A 20,091-nucleotide genomic window follows, 5' to 3' on the forward strand; every position below is an offset into this window, starting at 1 on the left:
TGCGGGCCTCTCACTGTTGTGGCCTCTTCCGTTTCGGAGCACAGGCTCAGTGGCCATGGCTCACGGGCCCAGCCGCTTCGTAGCATGTGGGATCTTCCCGGACCGGGGCACGAAACCGTGTCCCCTGCATCGGCAGGCGGACTCTCAACCACTGTGCCACCAGGGAAGCCCGATTTGTTTAAATTTAAATCAGCTCTTCCCTTATATTACTTACTTAGAATAAATCAGAAAATAAAACCCAAACTTCTTAAAATGGCACACAAGTCCCTCATTTCCTACTACTTAACATTTTCTCACTGCCCTCTTAGACATACCATCTTCTTTTCTGTCTTAGGTTCTTTGTATTTGCCATTTTCTCTGAGTGGAAAAGTGTTCCCTCAAGTCTTCCTGTGACAGGCTTTTTTTTTTTTGGTACCATTCAGGAGTCAGCACAAAAATCTCCATTTTAGAGAGGATAATTCAGTGTGATTTAGGCTACCCTCGACAGCCTAGGCACTCTGCTTCCTATATTTGTGCCTTCATACTGCTAACATTGCTGAAATCACCATATGTACTTTCTTGATATCTCTTCCCTTCCTTTGATCATTTTAGCAACCAGAGGAAGGCCTAGAATGTATTAAATGTCTAGTACAGTTGTAGGAGGAAAGAAAGAAAGAAAAAACAGAGCAAAGAGAGAAAGGGAAGGAGGAGGGAGGTGAGGGAGAGGAGTGGAGGGAGAGAGAGACAGAGACAGAAACAGAGAGAGAGAAAGAGAGAGGATGGCAGGTGAACAACATATTAAAATAAGTGTATTATTTAAATTCAGTTTTCTATACTCATAGGTTTGTAGAGCTGGAAGGGACCTTAAACATCTTGTATAGCCCCGTGATTCCTTTTTGAGATTCCCTGGAAGAATAATAATGCTCCATTATTTTCATTATTTCTAAAAGCTTATTTAAAATGTACCCATTACAGTGTATCACATCCCAACTAAAATATCAGTTTTCTTTGCTTAGCACTATAACTAACACAGTGATATATTGGCTTGCCTCATGGTGATTAGAAGTGCTGATTACCAGGTGACATGATTGGTTTTTTAAAATGAGCATCCATTTCTTACTGTGAAAGTGATTTAGTTTATAGGTAAGAGAAGTTTTCCAAAAAATAGTTTCTTAGGGAAATGTAATGAAAGGAGCATTTCATGGTGACAGATTTAGGAACTACTAATTCAGTCCAAACTTTTTTATGATAAATGAGCAAATTAAGGCAAATCACCCACAATTTTATTCCTGGTTTCAGCATAGCCAGTGTTGAACCGAGAACTAATTGCAAAAGAGTGTTCTTTCTAATCTGTGAAGTGGTGTTAAAAATGATTGTAAATCATATTTTGCAAAAAGCAAAAGTATAGATGTAGTCACATTATAAATAATCTTTAATTGCTATAGATCACTAGGCCAACTCAAGAAAATGTACTGTATATAATTTGTATGTACTATTTTAGGATCACAAAATAATATTTTAAGTATCTCATTCTCTCTTTTCTATATTGCAAACCTCAGTTTATGTTATCGACTGACTGGCATACTATTTTTTAATTCTAATTTGTTTCAAGGCACACCATGTGAAATTTCATCTTAAATGAACTTTAGAAGTTATTCGTCTGAATATAAAAGTGTTCTCTCTACCAGGAAAGCTAGAAACTGCACAGATTCAGTGATATTTTATAGCAGAAATCATCTTTCTGAAAGGAAAATACAATTTTTGAGAGCATATTTTGAATGTAATTACACATAAAGATACATCCGAGCTGACTTTTTGCAGATAGACTCTGTAGGTGACTGTATGACACTACTGGGGGCTCTGAGAACCCCCAACATCTGCCCCAATACTATGCAGCCTTCTAGCTAGTGACTGAAATTCTGTAACACAAATTTCATCCTGTAATGAAAGACTTTGTTTGACCTTGTTGTGAAATATATTACTTCAACAAAGAATTCCACCTACTATTTTGAAAAACTGGATGAAGTAGGTCGTCATAGGTGAGGCACTGGAAAATAGAAAAATGACAACAAAGGGAAATGAATACAGACATATAAGACTTGTGGGTTAAAAATGCAAATATTTTATAATTTTAAATTTTGTTTTAGAGATGACCCCACGGTTACCACATTTTGGAATTACTAGAAGTTTACTTTTTTAATCTTAAGAATGCTTTTTATGTTTTCCATCAGTGGAAAGAGAATCCATACTATCATAATAATACTTTCTTTTAAGAAACACATTTGGTTCTGAGAAGGGATGAGAGAAATGTGGTGCTGATTAGAGTGAGTAGAATCAAGGGACTGTTTCTGTTGGATTCATACAAAGTTCAAATATCATCTCATGCCTTGTACCGTATCTGCTGTACCATATTCTTACAATATGCCCTCTACCTATATTTTCATCTTAAATTCTAGTAGTTGTCTGCTTACAGTCTGTTTTACCCAGACTAATGACCATTAATTCCTAGAAGCTAACAAAGTCTGTCTTGTCTCATGACCTTTATTCATAGAGCACACTCTGTCTGGACCATCTCTTTCCTTTGTCTTCACCTTGGAAATTCCTATTCATGTTTCTGCTTTCAATATAAAATATTTCCTCCAGAAAGCTTCTCTTTATTAAGTCATCCCCAAGATCAAATTAGTGCTTCTATTATGTATTCCTATAAAATTCTGCATTTCACATATTGTGTCAATTAACCATAGCTTGTAAAAGCCACCCCAAGTCTTAGAGGCTTAAAACAACAATACTTTACTATTTCTCACAATTCTCTTGGTTTGCAGGATGTTTCTGGGCTCACATGTATAGCTGCATTAAGCTGCAGGGTTTACTGGACTGCAAGGCCCACTATGACCTCACTCATTCAAATGCCTCAATATTCTCAACTGGAGCACTTCAGTTCTCCTTCATGTGCCTCTCATTTTCTAGTAGGCTAGACATAGTTCCTTCTATGGTAGTCTCAGGGAAACATTCCAAGACAGCCAAGGTGGAAGCTATAAGGACTGTTGGAACTGAGACACAAGAATTTACACAATATCACTTCTGCTTTACTCTGTTGGTCATAGTAAAGCAGGAGGACTACTTAGATCCAAGGGCATAGGGAAATAGTTTATACCTCTTGATGGAAAGAGTTGCAAAGAATGTGTGGCCACATTTAATCTAACACACCAACATAGTGCAGTCATATTTTATTGTTTTTTCTTGTTTGTCTATGTTTTTAAATTTATTTTAATTAATATTTACTTTTTTTAAACATCTTTATTGGAGTATAATTACTTTAAATTGTTGTGTTAGTTACTGCTGTATAACAAAGTGAATCAGCTATATGTATACATATATCCCCATATCCCCTCCCTCTTGCGTTTCCCTCCCACCCTCCCTATCCCACCCCTCTAGGTGATCACAAAGCACCGAGCTGATCTCCTTGTGCTATGTGGCTGCCTCCCACTAGCTATCTAATTTACATTTGGTAGTGTATATATGTCAATGCCACTCTCACTTCGTCCCAGTTTACCCTTCCCCCTCCCCGTGTCCTCAAGTCCATTCTCTACGTCTGCATCTGCGTCTTTATTCCTGTCCTGCCCTTAGGTTCATCAGACCTATTTTTTTTTCACATTCCATATATATGGGTTAGCATACGGTATTTGTTGTTTCTTTGTTTTGTTTTGTTTTTTTAACATCTTTATTGGAGTATAATTGCTTCACAGTGGTGTGCTAGTTTCTGCTCTATAACAAAGTGAATCAGCTATACAAACACATATATCCCCATATCTCCTCCCTCTTGCATCTCCCTCCCACCCTCCCTATCCCACCCTCTAGGTGGTCACAAAGCACCGAGCTGATCTCCCTGTGCTATGCAGTTGCTTACAGTATTTGTTTTTCTCTTTCTGACTTACTTCACTTTGTATGACAGACTTTTATGTTTACATTATCTCTCTCACCCATCATTGTATCCTAGTATTGAACAATGGCTAGCTAGCAGTTTAATATAGATGTGTTCATTGAATAAAAGTTAGTGACCCTATTGCTATTATTTTAATTTTTATTCCTTAAATGTGAATTCAAATATATAAATTTTACTCCCAAAATGTAATATCATCTTGAAGGAAAATACATATTACTTCATAGAAATACAGAGCACGAGAGACCGTGGAACATAGTTATAGAGAAATAAAGTGAAATTCCCAAGTTCTGACTGAATAAGAAGCAGTATGTCACCAAGATTAAGAATACAAGCTATGGAATCTGACAGTCTGAATAAAAGTGCCAGATGTATCAAGTCTTTTATTTTTATTTCCCATTCTTTCATTTTATTAAGGTTTTAGCTCAAATGTCACTTTGTGTTTAACTACTAGCTATTATATTAATCTGTCCATTCTTCATCTCTTACACTTGAATGTAATCTTTCTTAGGAAACGTACTGTCTGTACTACTCACCTCTGAATTATTCAGTGCCTGACAGACATAAAGTGGGCACTCAATATTTTCTTGTTAGGTGAATACCTGAATGAATGAATGAATGAATGACTTGAGACAATAAACACGAGTGAATACATGAATGAATGCCCTTAATCAAGTTATTTATCCTGGACTATATTAATTTTAATTGTATCTGCTGCATATGATTTTTGAAGGCTAAATGGAAAATGTTTGTCATAGAACTTGCATGAAGTAAGTGATCTGTAATTGTTAGAAGCTATGATTATTAGAACTTGGAATTAGTGAGGAATAGTTGCTTAGGACTAATTGATTCCTGGGTCTTTAGGGCAAAAGTCCTCATAGTAAAGTATCTACTCTCCGTAAATAATAAAATTTATGTGAAGCTAAGAAAAACTATTTCTCCTATGAAATTTTCTGCAGATTAGAGAAGTCCTTGTAGGTAAAAGTTAGGAACCAGAAATTTAGAGAAGCTTTTGTTCATGCAGAAAGGAAAAAAAAAAAAAGTGATCCAATTTAGTAACATGGTAAGAACGTTTAGGGATGGTAATACAAGTCTTGTAACTATTAAGCAGCAAATAATTTTCAAAGATAAGCGAAATTAGATTACTTAGAAATGTTATGAGAGGAAAAACTATAATATTTAAAGGAGGAAATAGTAAGAACACAGAGGCTTCATGTCAAGCTGAAATTGAATTATTAAAAAACAAGACAGGATGTTGGGGTATGTATATACTTTTGCTGTATTTGCAAGTGAAACAGGTAGGAAATTTAATCCAAGGACTTGCATGAGCAAGAAATGTCACTTTGTTCTCTTAAATACAGATAAATTTGAGAGACCTTATTGTCCCTGACAGGAGAATTCTATCCAGGTCATTGTGTGTGAGGGTAGAAAAAACATTGGCACCTTCTTCTTCCCTTGAGTTGCAGAAGAATCCAGGGGGCATTTGCAGTGCTTGGACAGTGGCACCCTGTAATCACTGTCCAAGCCCAAATTTCCCATGAAATCAGGTGATCCTGTGCTTCCCATGACAAGCCGGAGTAGAAAATCTTAGCCAAAGGTGAGAGTCCAGATTCCTGGACTCTTCCACTTCCTGAGATGCAGTAGGGAGGTTGTGTATGTCATCTTCAGTGCCTCTCCTTGGCCCCCAACCTCTACCCAAGTCATTGATTCTCTCCTGTCACTTGATTATCCCCTCAAGAATCCTAGACTGTTAGGAAACAAAAGCTATGGAGAGATCAGCAAATTTCTCTTTTAGTCCTGCAGAACCATCCTTCCCTGAGGCAAGGGAGTTGCAAGAGAGACCTGGTAAAAGTCAGACATGTGTTGGGGAAGGAGGGGGAAGAAATACAAGGAAGACAAAACAAATAAATAACTTATTTGTTGATTGAGACACAAGTGTTTACACACTATTTTGTATTGTGGAGGCTAAGTAGAGGTGTACTGATTTTCAGGAGTTAAGACTGTGGTTTTGGGATTACACAATTTGGGTCCAGTCCTAGCTTTTTAATTTACTAGCAAAGTAAGTTAGTGTATGTTTTGAAACTACTCTGAGCTTTAATATCCTCAGCTCATATGTACTTAGGACTGTGTCTATAACACAGTAAATGTTCAGTAAATGTTGATTCCTCTTTATAACATGTTTATTTAAATAGTCTGTTATCTAGTCATTTAAAGTAACCATTAGAATGACCAATATATTTATGGTGTTTTAATCACCTGTATTCAGAAATTTGGGGAGATTAGATACCATTCCACAGGTGAAAAGCCAAGTCTCCACCATCCTTATAAAAGTTAAAAGCATACGTGAGAAAAATGATTTGATAATCATATTATTGCCTGTAATTGGAATATACCAAAATCATCTGGGTAGATATAAAACTTTTAGGTATTTTAAACCACTTTAATGATTAAGAAAACTTTCTTTTCTTTAATTAATATTTTTCATCCAAAAGTCAGTCAATTAAACTCTATATGATCTTAATCAAATAGAAAATTCTTACTCATTGTTAGGCTTGTATAGACTTCATACCTTTGTTTTATTGATGGTATTAAAAGACAGTCTTTTTACTTAGAGTCTTGAAATAAAATGTAGTCTTTGTAAGAAAGGAACTGGACAGAATAATTACCTGAAGAAATATGAAGATTTACCTTTCAATGTGGTAATATATATTTTAAATACCCCAACATATAATTATATATAATACCCCAATATATAACATATATTTGCCTATCCAGTTAATAGTAACCTTTAATGGTAGACTCAAGGTTCTTACCATTTCTAAAGGTTTTGAAAAAACTTTCCTTCAACTTGCTACTTTTTTAAGCCAAGATTGGTATTTTTTTTCCCCAAGAAAATCACTCCTGCTACTAATTAATTAGCTGCTACAGGATAAAAAGTGTTTTACAGAGTGTTGATGCAGGAAAATAAGACTTCTTTTGGCTTGAGTTTCTTATTAGGCTGCTCTACTTCAGCATATTTATGCAGATATTCACCAGTTGCTCAGCAACCTTTCCACAATAAATACCATAATAGTCTTTCTTCCAGAATGTCAGCCCTTTCCTATCTGCCCACACCTCCATTACACCCACCTGTTAATAATGAACCTAGTTCTTTCAAATCATATAACAACCACATGGGATCAGATATCAACCTATGATAAATGCCTCAACAAGTAGTGTTCAGTGATCTTACTGCAAGCTTCACACTCCTCGCCAAAACATATATTTCTCAAACTGCCCCTATTATTTCTTTTGAGGAGAAGAAAACTTTACAATAAACTAATTCAACCTAAATAGTTGAGCAGTCACTCTAATATGTGTGTTCTCTCAACCAAAAAAGCATTTGTCTGATAAGAGAACAATTATGAGAGAGCAATGGCTAATCCTAAAGAGCATCTTTTTTTTTAAGTAGCATCTGGATACACAGAGAGAAATAGCTTCTTGGTTCCCTTTAAATCATATCACATATATAAAACCAGCATTAGGTATACTTTATACTTTAGGTATTAAAAAAAGAGGAACACTTATAATTAGTAAAAAAATTACAGACCCCCTGCCCTCCCCAAACTAGAAGGCCATTATAGAAGGAAATAGAGGATAAACATGGATACACTGAGATAGTCAAAGTAAGCAGGACAGGGACATGATGAGCTAGGTCAGGATAAAGCCTTCTTTTATTTTTTCTTTCAACCATGATATGTATAAAGGGTAACTCCACCAGTTCCTTTCCCTTACTTCTTTCCCTTCTTCACAATACCAAATATCATCATTATAAAATATTTTTTTGGAGGGTAAAAGGTGCTGGAGAATGGAAGAAAAGGGAAACACTACCCTCACTTGAGAAAACACAAATGAAAGAGTGATTTATGTGTTCTTAGATGTCCCTTCCTCTTTTCATTACTTATGTTCTAGCACATGCAATATTAATTGCAGTTATATTATAATTATGTTTTTATATTGTTTAAATACATCTGAACAGGTCCAATTTCTTTCTCATATCCTTAAAATACATTTAATACTCAATAACAATTAACATAAAATGAAATGTTTATATTTTTGAAAAATAAGAGAGAAGTACATTTATCCACATTCATTCTTCCCTCATATATGTATGAAACATTCAAGGGGAGGTGAGAGATATACATGTATAAGACATGATTTCTACTTTCAAAACGTCATTAATACATAACAGTTATTAGAGGCAGCAATGTTCTGAAAGTGAAGGAGTTCCTTATATTACACTTTGGAATAAAAGATATGTGGTATCCCTTTTTGCAAACAATGCCTTTAAATCTTCCATGAGAATTGGCAGCTATTCCACAAGATTTTGTGTGGAAGGAAATTAAACAAGTGTGTGTTAAGTTACATTTTGTTTGTTTGGGGGAAACCCAGAATGTGTCCTTCTGGTTTTGCTAAGAGATAAGAGTTGATACAAGAAAGAGGTCTCAAAATGCAGGATTCTAGGCGATAGTTTTAGTTAGCAAAGTGTGAAGGGCCATTCTATCCTTTTATTCTTATGAAATATGACAAGGATGTTGTGAATCTTACCTCAAAGCTAGGTGTTCAAGTTTTATTGTCAGTATTGTGACTTTATGGATTAACATTATGCTTAGTTACACAAAAAAGGCTTCAGTTTGCATTTTGTGAATATTTATTCTTGTGAGTGGTGTGTGTGTTTGTGACTGGGCACATTAAAATAAAAAAAAGACACCTTGGACCTATCACTATACATTGTTGAGACTTCCAAAAATGTTTGAAAAGGAGTGATAAGATGTTGGCGCTTCGTTTTGCAACTTCACTTTAATCAACTAGGTGAAGCAAGAAATGGCTCTTTGAGAGAGAAAATCTTCAAGACTCATACAGCCCTCTACTTAAATTTTCCCTCGCATGAGCTTACTATATTTTTAGTACTAAGAAATTAGATGTATCTTCTCTCACATTCTGTGACAAACTGTGAGGATATTTAGTGTAACATTCATAGATTTTTACTATATAACATATATTATATAACATATATAACATTATATGACAAGTATATGTATTTACTATATACATATATATATGTGTGTGTGTATATATACACACATGCACACACACGTAGTTTTGTTGTGGTAGACCAACAGAGTACTCTGTGTATGCTTTCTAAAACTTGTTATTTTCTATGTTTCATTTAGATAAAGATATTTATGGTTGTTTGGCATGTGGGTTTATCAAAATTGCAAACAATTCAGACTATGGAGTTTTTATCTTGTATATAAACAACTTGGCATTAGCACATATTTTGTTGAATATTTGTTTTATAATCATTCATTTACTCATAGTAAGTGTGGATTTAGTAAATGTATCACTAAATCTTGCTATCATCAATTTCAGCTTAGATTGCAAATATTATTCATTTAAGATCACATGCATCTGATAAACAATAACAAGTCCACTTGCAAAAGTTAATATTGGTGTCCCTATTTAATGCTTAAAAATATAGATATAAATATATAATATAAATATAAATATATATCAATATGTCAGTGAATTCAGAAAGATAATTTTATTTAATCTCTCAGTTCTATTTTTAAATTAATGTGTACCTAATTTATTTAATTAATTCATGATCATAGAAAATCTGTTACTTGAATTAATGAGATCAACTTCTTTCACATTTCATTGTATCAGAAATCTGGATTTAGGGGGCAGCATTTTTGCATTGTCATGTCATAGTTTAATGGCTGAATGGTTTCTTTCTTAGAGGTGCATCTTATAATTAAGAATATCTTATATTTATTTAATGAGATGTTTTAAGATCATAGTCTTATTTAGTTTCAAAATAAATGCAGCATTTTCATTTAAAATCAAAACTTTTTAAGACCAATATATACCTGCTCTTTAAAACTAAATTAGAAAATAATTTTTTCAGGATTTGTCCATTTATTTTCCTAGTCAGAGAGACAATTTTATATTAGGTAATGACTAATCAAAGGTAGATTATTTATATTTTTCCTACAATTTAAAGACTACTTTCTATTTGTTTACTCATCTCTTCTATAAACTGAATATTCATAATACACCCACATCCACCAGATTATACTATTAAATACTAAGCTATACAGATTTTAGAATACTGGAATTTATAATGTTTAAAATGCAAAATACTTATTTTCCCTTCTACAATATGCTTCCTAACTGTAACATGTAACATGTATCAAAGCAGTGGCTTTGTTTTACTTCACCCCCTCATATTTTAATTAGTTTTCAAAAGTCCTCATTTATTGACACTTTCCTGTAAGTTTCATGTAATGTTAAATGAAAGAAGAAATACAACATACAAATTAAAATACATATGCTAAAATTTATAGAATATCTAAATGTGACTTATATAGAATTGCTGCATTAGTTGTATTTATATTTTATTTTGATGTTATTTTGTGTATTTTTTCTTTTGCATGTTTTCATGTTAAATATGTTTATTGCATTTTTCTTCATTATATATCATTATGCCACAAAACTATTCAATTAGGGTTATTTTGTTATTTAAGCTTTTATTCAAGTGTTTCATTTGAAATGCTAAAATCAATGGAACAGAATATATGTCTTATATAAAATAACAAGCCAAATATAAATATCTAAAAGCTACTTCTATGGATACGCAGTTATCTTTAACGTGTACTTGTATAGCTGTATGCATTTTGGGTCATCCACTCATATCTCTAGCAAAATATTCTGTTCTTTACGTCTGTGTTGAGTTAGACAATAATTACAAAGCAATATAGCATAATTTAAAAAAAATCTGTAAGACTAAAATTTTAATCAAAATGAAATTCAAATTCAATTTTTTGAGTTTTTATTTAAGATACTTTCTATGACGCATTTATAAATCGCTTTGCATGAATTATGCTTAGTACCTTGCAGATTGTTGAAATAAGAAAGCCTTCAAAAATATAATTTTTAATATGCATAATAAAATCCAAATTTAATTATATAATTTAATTGTACTATTATATAAATTTGCCAATTTACATGTCTAACACATGTCATTTTCCATTATCATAATTCCAAGAGGACATATAGTTATGATTTATGGAAGCATGCTATATGTGTAAATCATTTCATTTTATTTTTGTTATATTTGGAAATGTTTTATTAAAATATTAATAAAATTATATTTTAGATGTATTTATATTTTAAACATCAAATTTATAATATATCTCTAGCAAGTTAATTGACAGGGTAATCTAATTGTGATAAACTACATCTTGTATACATGGTTTTATTTCTAATGAAGAATGGGTTTTTTGAATGTACAGTTTATTCCTAAATTTGGGTTGGATGTCTTGTAACATGCATTTAATACTGTGCTATTAAATGTAATGCTTACATAATTGTGTAGCATACTTAAAATATTTTAAAAGAAAGTTATAGTTTAATATTGAATTAGATATATATTTAATATTGAATTGTTGCTATATATAACCCTAAGCCTTTTTCCAGCATTGGCAATTTCCTCATAAAAATTATGTATGCAAACATGTTGAGTATTTTGAAACTGTTAAATGATGCATTTTGACAATTTAAAAATCTGTTTCACACACTGCCAATTTAAAATGGTACCAAAATTAGTATTCTAAATTGGTCTACATTTTAAAGAAAATGATTGTACAATATATGATATAATTGTATGGTGATGGATGATTCTATTGCCTTATAAAGGAAATCAGTGATTTTTATAGTTCTACTACATATATATGTATATATAAGTGCCTAACTAAATTTAGATGCACTTCTATTTCCTGCCATTATGAGATATATCTACTTTTTACTCTACAGAAATTTGAACATTCTAAATAAATCCATTTCACACTAACATTGTAAACTATCATGGTTTGGGAATGTTGACACAAATCTTCAAGTAACTATTACTTATGCATTTAAATCTTCAGATTCCACACTTTTTCAGTGATGTTTTTGAAAGTTCAAAACAAAACCATCAATTTTTCCTTTCTTTGGAATTATTCTTCGTTATACTGTTTGACCTATGATTTACCATGTTAAAACTTATAGTCATGTTTCATTCATGAAATTTATCCTCTTTATTATTGTTATTATTAACAGTAATAATTAGAATTATTATTAAATTCATTCATTCTTTTATTCTTTCTTTTGAGGGATATTTCTTGAGCATCTACTATGTACTGGGTACTGTCCTAGATACTTGAGATTCAGCAATGAATGGAATTTACAAAAATCTCAGCCTTCAGGGACCTTGCATTATAGTATGAGGAGGAAATATTATGAACACAAAATATAAGTAAAACATAAGAACTGGGCTTCCCTGGTGGCGCAGTGGTTGAGAGTTCTCCTGCCGGTGCAGGGGACCCGGGTTCGTGCCCCGGTCCGGGAAGATCCCACATGCCGCGGAGCGGCTGGGCCCGTGAGCCATGGCCTCTGAGCCTGGGCGTCCGGAGCCTGTGCTCCGCAACAGGAGAGGCCACAACAGTGCGAGGCCCGCGTACCGCAAACAAACAAACAAACAAAAAACATAGGACCTGGTTAGTAAAATATCTGGTTGAAATATATAGCTAGTTATACTATGGTTATTAAATAAATGTTTTTTTAATGCTTTATTCAAATATTACACCCTGTTCTGCATTCAGGTTAAGAGAATAATACTGAATATTCACTACCAATAGCCAGAGTAGAACTCTATTACTGAAGATTTTAAGATTGGGAGTGCTAGCAAGTCCTGGATCTAAACGCTACTAAAGATCAGTTCTAACTCACAAATTTGTTTAATAACTGTATTTATCCTCTGGGGTGTTCAAAAAACGGGTGTTTGAAATTAGTCTGTAGATCTTAAAGATTAGTTATAGAAGCAACCTGGACACATTCCTAAGAATTTCCTCCGATTCATTTACCCAAATACAAGAGATTATTTAGGATTAATTGTAATGACCTTCAGTGATGAAATATAATAAATAGCTATTCAATTTACTTCCTTGTTAAAGGTAGAAACACTGAAATTTGAGAGTACAAATTTCATTATTTTTTATACTTTTAGATTGCATTTAGCAACATATATTTACAGTTAAATGCTTTCGTTTTTTAAACTTACCCTGAAAGCCTAGAAATTATGATAAAGTCAGGAAAAGTTCTAAAGTATTAGTTTTTATCCTGATTTCATACTTCTTTTCAAAAAGAAAGCTTCCCAGAATAATATGGATCAGGTACTGTTTTTATAGTAATGAGCACATGAACATCAAAATGTCTGATTTACCATGAGGTCAGTTACTGAATGTTAGTAATGCATGTGTAGTTATTGCTTAATCATGTGACTAAAGAAAACCCTTACCAAATATTAGCCTAGTAAATATTACTGGCCGATTTGCATAACCAACATGCATTTAGTAGATTTTAATATTCACAAAGTAACTTGGATGAATACTCAATAGCAACTTTTTTCTGATTAATGCTTTACAGTATATTAAAAGTCTTTAAAATAATCTGAGAATTGTCATACTTCATTTACCCCTGCCCGCCACAAAGTACAATCATTTAATTCTTTAAATTTGTAAATCAAATTAAAATGATATGAAAACACAGGCTGGAAGAATTAGTAATAGACATGTGCTCTTTTGTTTGCTTGTGAATGACAGGGGTTCATGTTTGACTTATTTTTTGAGTTTAAAGCAGGAACCCGAATTACTAGTCCTACGAAGCATCTGCCTACTGGGTGGGGGGAGGGGAAGGAGGTAGAACATGCTCAAACCACATTACGTGATATAGCTGTTTTTTCTCTCGCAAAATGAATAAAATATCCCCATGTATTTTTGTCTAAAATATCTAAATATACATTGCGGACAGAATTTTGAAATGCAGTTTATTGAGAAAGCAAGTATATAAAAACACATACCACTCATTGGCTTTAAAAAAATACTCAGAAGTTTTCTAACCAGGACATGGTTATTATTCTTAATTAGTAGCTGTTCCTCCAAAATTCAATATTTTTTTCTTGTTAAGCATTTTAGCTGTCTAGATCCTTCTAAGTATATCTTCATTCCGTTTCATGCTTCTATTGTAAAGTTACATCTTTTTTCCTTATGTGAGAATTACATACTACCAAGCACAATCTCTGAAAAAGTTTAAGTGAAAGAAAAAAGAAAATCCTAATTTGATACCTTTAAAACAATTTTAAAATTATAGTGTAACTTTAATAAGGTTAAGAATGTGGGGAATTACTGTGACATGCTTATGAGATATTTGGAAGCTTTCAACCTTTTTTTAAAGCTAGTTTTGTATGAATAAAATTTCCATGCTAATAGTTAATTTTCAGTCATTTCTAAATAAAACAATTTGTTTAATTTTAACTAGTTGAAAATTCGTTAATCTCAAGTTTTACTTTAAAACTCTGAAAAATATTACCCAACTTCCAAAACAACCTGGTAAATTCTAAAGTATGTATAGCTCATGACATTGAATATTTTATCATGTTGACTGCTTTCTGGCAAATGAGGTTAAGATAGACATTTACATAGAGTAGTTTTTCAGAGCTTCATTTTTTAAAATCATTTTGTTTTCAGTTTGGCTTTGATTTTTAAATTCTCCTTTCTTCACTTGTTTGTCTTAAAATAGAAAAATTTGATTTTTTTCCCAGAAATCATGAAGTGATATGGCACAGACTATTCAAATCATACTTCTGAGAAAAGTGTGGTTACATAGTTACCCATTCTGTCAAAACTTGTCACTTGCCAGGCATTTGTTGCTAAAAAATCATCTGTAGATAAATAATGAATAAGATTGATTCAGGGCCATGTAAAGGGTTTACTGTTTCACCTTTTTCTCCCTAATGTGTTACAATTAAAATGTGGTATATTTGTGTATAATATCCATTCATAGGTTGATTGATATAGACCAAACATCAGATCTGGTTACTTCACATTTTAGTGGCATGTTTGTGTTTTGCCTTTTCATGTTTGATAATACTTAAGGTGATAGAGGGAATATAATTTATTAAACTTATCAGGAAAAAAAAAAACAAAATTTAAAAGAAAAAGTTAGCATCTAGTGCTACTGTGTCCCACAGGTTCTTCTCCATTGACCCACACTACCTCCACTGGTGAGTTAGAGGAGCATAACAGGACTACCACTGGTGCTATTGCTGTTGCTAGAACATCTGCAGATGTTACTGTATCCAGTGTTACAGCTGTCACCATCCATAGACTTTCCGAGGAACAGCGAGTGCAAGTAAAGAATATCAGAAATTCAGGTCTGGACCCCAACACATCCAAGGACGGGCTCTCTCCTCATCAAGCAGATACACAAAGTACAAGGAGAAGACCAAGAAATGCTGAACAGATAGAAAGAACTAAAGAGCTTGCAGTTGTTACTCATAGAGGTATTGGATGTTATTTTACTTGTGCCCATTTAGTTACAGCCAAAGCTATATTTTGGTAATGATTCTAATTAGAGAATGAGCTCAAACAGAGCCAAGATGTAGGAAGTGAAAGAAGGAGTTCAAATTAGCTGAAAAATATAGACATTAACAGTCAGAACCTGAATAATTTGAAAGTACAAAAATTAGAAAAAAAAAACAAATCAAAATGCAATGCAAATGTTAGAGGGAGGAGGGAGTAAAAATAGAAAGAAAATAATGCATAAAGGATAGCAAAAATAAGTACTAAGTACTTGTTGCTTATTACATACCACTTATGGTATTGAGATAACATGAAAATTAAAAAAGCCATTTTTCTATTAATAAGTGCACATATTTACTGATTCATGATTTATCCCATGTAGTAATTTTCATATTTGCATGAAACTTTTGTTACACAAATGTTAATTTATTATTGAGAAAATAGATAATTTGATTGGGAAAAATGAAAACATTATATCTGGTGATTATTTTATATAGCTTATTCTACTATTTCTGAATTACCTATTGCCTGACCCATATGATTGTACTGAGAACAGATTTCTCATTTTGAAAAGGTAACAGTTATTCATTGATATTATGACTCCAAATTTAATATTGCTTAACTTCCTACTTTAATTTTTAGAGATAAAAATACCACAGAGCCAAATCATATATTGGTAATTTTCCAATCAATTAATATAAGCCTATCTTTTACAAAATTAGGAAGTGTAGCAAGTTTCTGTTTCTTGGTAGCAGGTTTCATTGAACAGTTTAGGAAAAAATTAGTGTAGTGTCAAAAACTTACAAATATATATTGATATATGCATCAGTGGAAATATTAATTGCACATTAATATTTGGAGGAGAACAAAATATCTACTCCAGCTCTATTTCCAACTCATAATCATATATTCTCCAAAATGGCTATGGTTTACGTAATATGGTTATACATGGTTTAACATGATATAAGTAATAGAAAACCATTCAAATGCTTAGTACACACTAAGGAGAAAAATCAAGACATCTTTACATAAATTGATTGAAAATCATACAGAAATATCTCAGAAACTCATTTCCATCAGAATTCATACTGAAAGTACTTTGATTCTCTTTAATAAGAAGCGTTCTAAAATGAATTCTTGGGAATTCCCTGGTGGTCCAGTGGTTAGGGCTCCACGCTTCTACTGCAGGGGTCATGGGTTCAATCCCTGGTTGGGGAACTGAGATCCTGCAAGCCGCGTGGCATAGCCAAAAAAATAAAAACTAAAAAAATAAAATGAATTCTTAGCATGTGATAGTCTCCTTTAAAAGATGAAAATGATATCATCTTGGTTCTCTATGCACTCTCCTACCATGAATATTTCCACTCATGTGAATATAGGGATCATTATCAAATTTATGATTTGCTTAATCAAGTAGATTTTCTTATTACTGGGAGACAAAAAATGTGTAAATATTAATGAAATATCGATTAAGAAAAAAGCCCTTCAATTTAATATTTTCCCTCGCTTCAGAAATTTGCATGAGCTAATTAACATTAACAAACTTTCCTGTATTCATTCTATTACCCACTGAAAAAGAGGCAGGTAATTTTCAGACATAAGTTTATTATTTATCAACTAATAATACAAATGCCACTTCAGCCAAAGTTTGCCATCAAGTAATTTGAGAAACTCTGCTGCTACAAATTAAATATTTTGTAGAACTTGAATAAATAATTCAGATTGAAAAGAGAATAAGTAGTTGTCAATTTTTAGATTAAATGTGATTTGAAAATTAGTCTAAAATTTGAAGTACATTCAGCTAAATTTCAATTAAGCATCAAGATTACATCCTTGGTAAATTCCAAATCAGTGCTCAAATTTTCTCAAATGTTGTCATAATCGCCCAGTGCTGTTTTACAGCATTCAGAACATTTAGACCTGTATCACGTATATTCTTTCTAAAATAGTGTTTATGGACACAATATTCATTCAATGCTGCCATCTACCTTGGTCATAAATATTTTTAATCATTGATATTTAAATTATGTTTACAGAAAACATTTTGAATGTTATATTCATAATTTTTTAGTGACTTAAATTATTATACTTTCATCAAATCTTTATTTTAATTAAAATTGGTCCTTCTGACTCTTCTTCAGTAACCTGCTATTTCAGTGATTTTAGGTGGCTCATTACCTATTATATTTGACACACAAACTATTAACATTTGGGGCAAAATAAATTGTCAATGTTAGAAGTAAAGGAAACCTGTTATCCTATATCTATTATGCTTCTTAAAAACCTCAATATACAGCTATATTTTCAGACATAAAACAGTCCTCAAAGACTTAACTCTAAGCAGGACCAAATTTCTAAATTAGGATTGGCTGACATGAAAACAGTATTCTTTTTAAGAATAATTTCAGTTCAGCCAGCATGTCTGGAATGCCCACTGAGCTCTGTTCTGTGCGAAATAAGGATGAATATTACATGGCCCCTTCTTTCGAGAGAGTGAGATAGAGTAGAGAACATAGAAAAATCCATCCTGGTGGGACAAGGAAAATTTTGTAAAGCTCATGGCTGAGCAGAGCACTAAAGGAGTTAAAGGATGCATGTAGGCAGTGAATCCTTTAATTGACATTTTAGATGAGTCAGTAAAAATAATACAAAACTAACTTGCTTAATTTTTCTAGATATTTTAGAGGAAAAATAATTCTTGTTCGTCTATTCCATTCTGCACAATATAGTCAGAATTACCTTTTAAAAATGAAAATCTAATCACTTCACTCCACTGCTTTAAAGCTTCCACTGTTTTCCCAGTGACCTTGGGAATAAAGCCAAGACTTGATGATGACCCATGGGAACCTCTCTGATCTGGCTTTTTGCCTATATCTCCAAATTCATCTCTCTCACACTCATTCTTTATTTTTTTGGCCAAAAAGAATTTCTTTTAGTTTGTCAAAACTACCATGTTCTTTTCTACCTCAAGCCACTCCCATAAGCTATTCCTTCTTCCTTTCAACCAAATTATTCTAATTCTCTTTCCAAGATTTAGCTTAAATTGTTGTAACTAGCGACTTTAAGTTCTGTAAGGTAAGGAGTGGATGGGTCTTGTTCATGCTTCATTCCCAGTGCCTAGAACAGCTTCTGACCCATAGACATATTTAGATAATATTTAGTAAACTGATGAATAAATGTTTACAGTTTCACCAGCTAGAGTAATCACTCAAATGACTTAAAGGCTTAAAATTATATTCTTCAATATAATCATATATCCATGTCTTTCGGTATTAAAGATAACTATTTTGTTACAGTTATAAAAACCAGTGTTTTTAATTACTTTGAAAGGCAAAAGTATTCTCATGTACTTACAATAAAATATTGCATTTTTATTATATTACCACTTGAAAATTCACAAAATAAAACTAGATATAAATGCCTTGCTTACACCCTTTTCACATTTATAAAATCAAAGAAAATTTATAAATGAACACAAGGAAACTATAAATTCAATAAATTTCATATGAATAAATATTAATGTAATATAATGGATATTATTTTACTGAAATTAATTACCATCTAAAGCAGATATACGATAGAGATTGTGATAGCATAGGTTTGTTTTTATGTCTACAGGTGTGTACAGTTTTGTACTGTGATAATTTGGCATTTTTCATCATGTTTCTCTATTCACACTGCAATTAAACTTTCATTTTTATGATGTCTTTTGATCATTGCTAATTCCTAATCTGTCTATTCTCAATAACTTGAGGTAAAGTACTTACAGTTTACACTATTACCACTATGAAAAAGAAGAAAACCTAGACACTGAAATTGCTCATAGTATTTGGTACTTGTGAGTGTGTAGATTCAAAAATCTATATATTAATTTATGATTAATTAAATCTTAAATCACTACAGTTAATTATAAAAGCTGCACAATAAATAATTTGAAAAAATACTTGGAATATTTATCAAAGACATTTTCAATCCCAAGAGGGTACTCCAATTAATTTTTCCTATAGTACTATAGTTAAAACATCAGTAATTCAACTTAAGTTACCCTCTTAAAAGTTTTTTTTTCACTTTCTACTTGTTCTCAATAAAAGAAAACCTTTTCTTGTTTTCTCCATTTAAAAAGATTCTTTAACGTTGAAATATAAACAAGTAAAAGAGAAAAATACTGATAAATAATGTTGACTTAGCTCTTCTTTAAAAACAGTGTATTAACACTACAGTTTCCTTTATTAGTGCCCAGTAGACTTCAAAATGAAAATTCAGCTTTAATGACTGGATTTTAGTCCACTTTTGTCACCTGCTATGTGTGAGACTCTTTGCAGGTCACGTGAACTATTAGGGTTGAATTCCCTATTAGTAAAATAGTATCACAGTATTACATTAGGGTTATAGTGAGGATTAAACATAGTATTAGGTGCAAATGCCAAAAAATCTCAAGTATTTTCTCCCAATGGAAAGGAAAAAACAAATTGCCCACCATTGCTGGTTAGTTTTGAGGTCAGAGAACTAGGCTGAGTTTATACATTATCCTTTATTAACTATATGATCTTGAGCAATAACTTCAACTCTCAAAGCTGCAATTTCTTAGTAACTGAGAATATCTACCTCATAGGTAGTTATGTGAAAAAAACTTAGCACAGTTGCTGGCTTATGTTCAACAAATAGTAATTGTTATTATTTTTATTATTCACCAAATATGTTTTAACTCTTGCTATGTATATGATATTGTGC

At 32.2% G+C, this 20,091-nt stretch overlaps 1 protein-coding gene across 3 annotated transcripts in view; it reads left to right on the forward strand.

The window, feature by feature from the left end:
• Positions 1-20,091, forward strand: part of CSMD3 (CUB and Sushi multiple domains 3) — a 1,193,315-nt gene that overhangs the window by 435,131 nt on the left and 738,093 nt on the right. The window contains exon 7 of one of the 3 annotated variants that reach the window (XM_024129404.1): positions 15,030-15,341. The exons of the other annotated variants lie outside the window; for them this stretch is intronic. Within the exon in view, the coding sequence (XP_023985172.1) occupies positions 15,030-15,341 (312 nt within the window). The remainder of the gene's footprint in view (positions 1-15,029; positions 15,342-20,091) is intronic. 3 annotated transcript variants of the gene reach the window in all.

This window comes from Physeter macrocephalus, chromosome 15 (assembly GCF_002837175.3).
Source record: "Physeter macrocephalus isolate SW-GA chromosome 15, ASM283717v5, whole genome shotgun sequence".
Lineage (NCBI taxonomy): Eukaryota > Metazoa > Chordata > Mammalia > Artiodactyla > Physeteridae > Physeter > Physeter macrocephalus.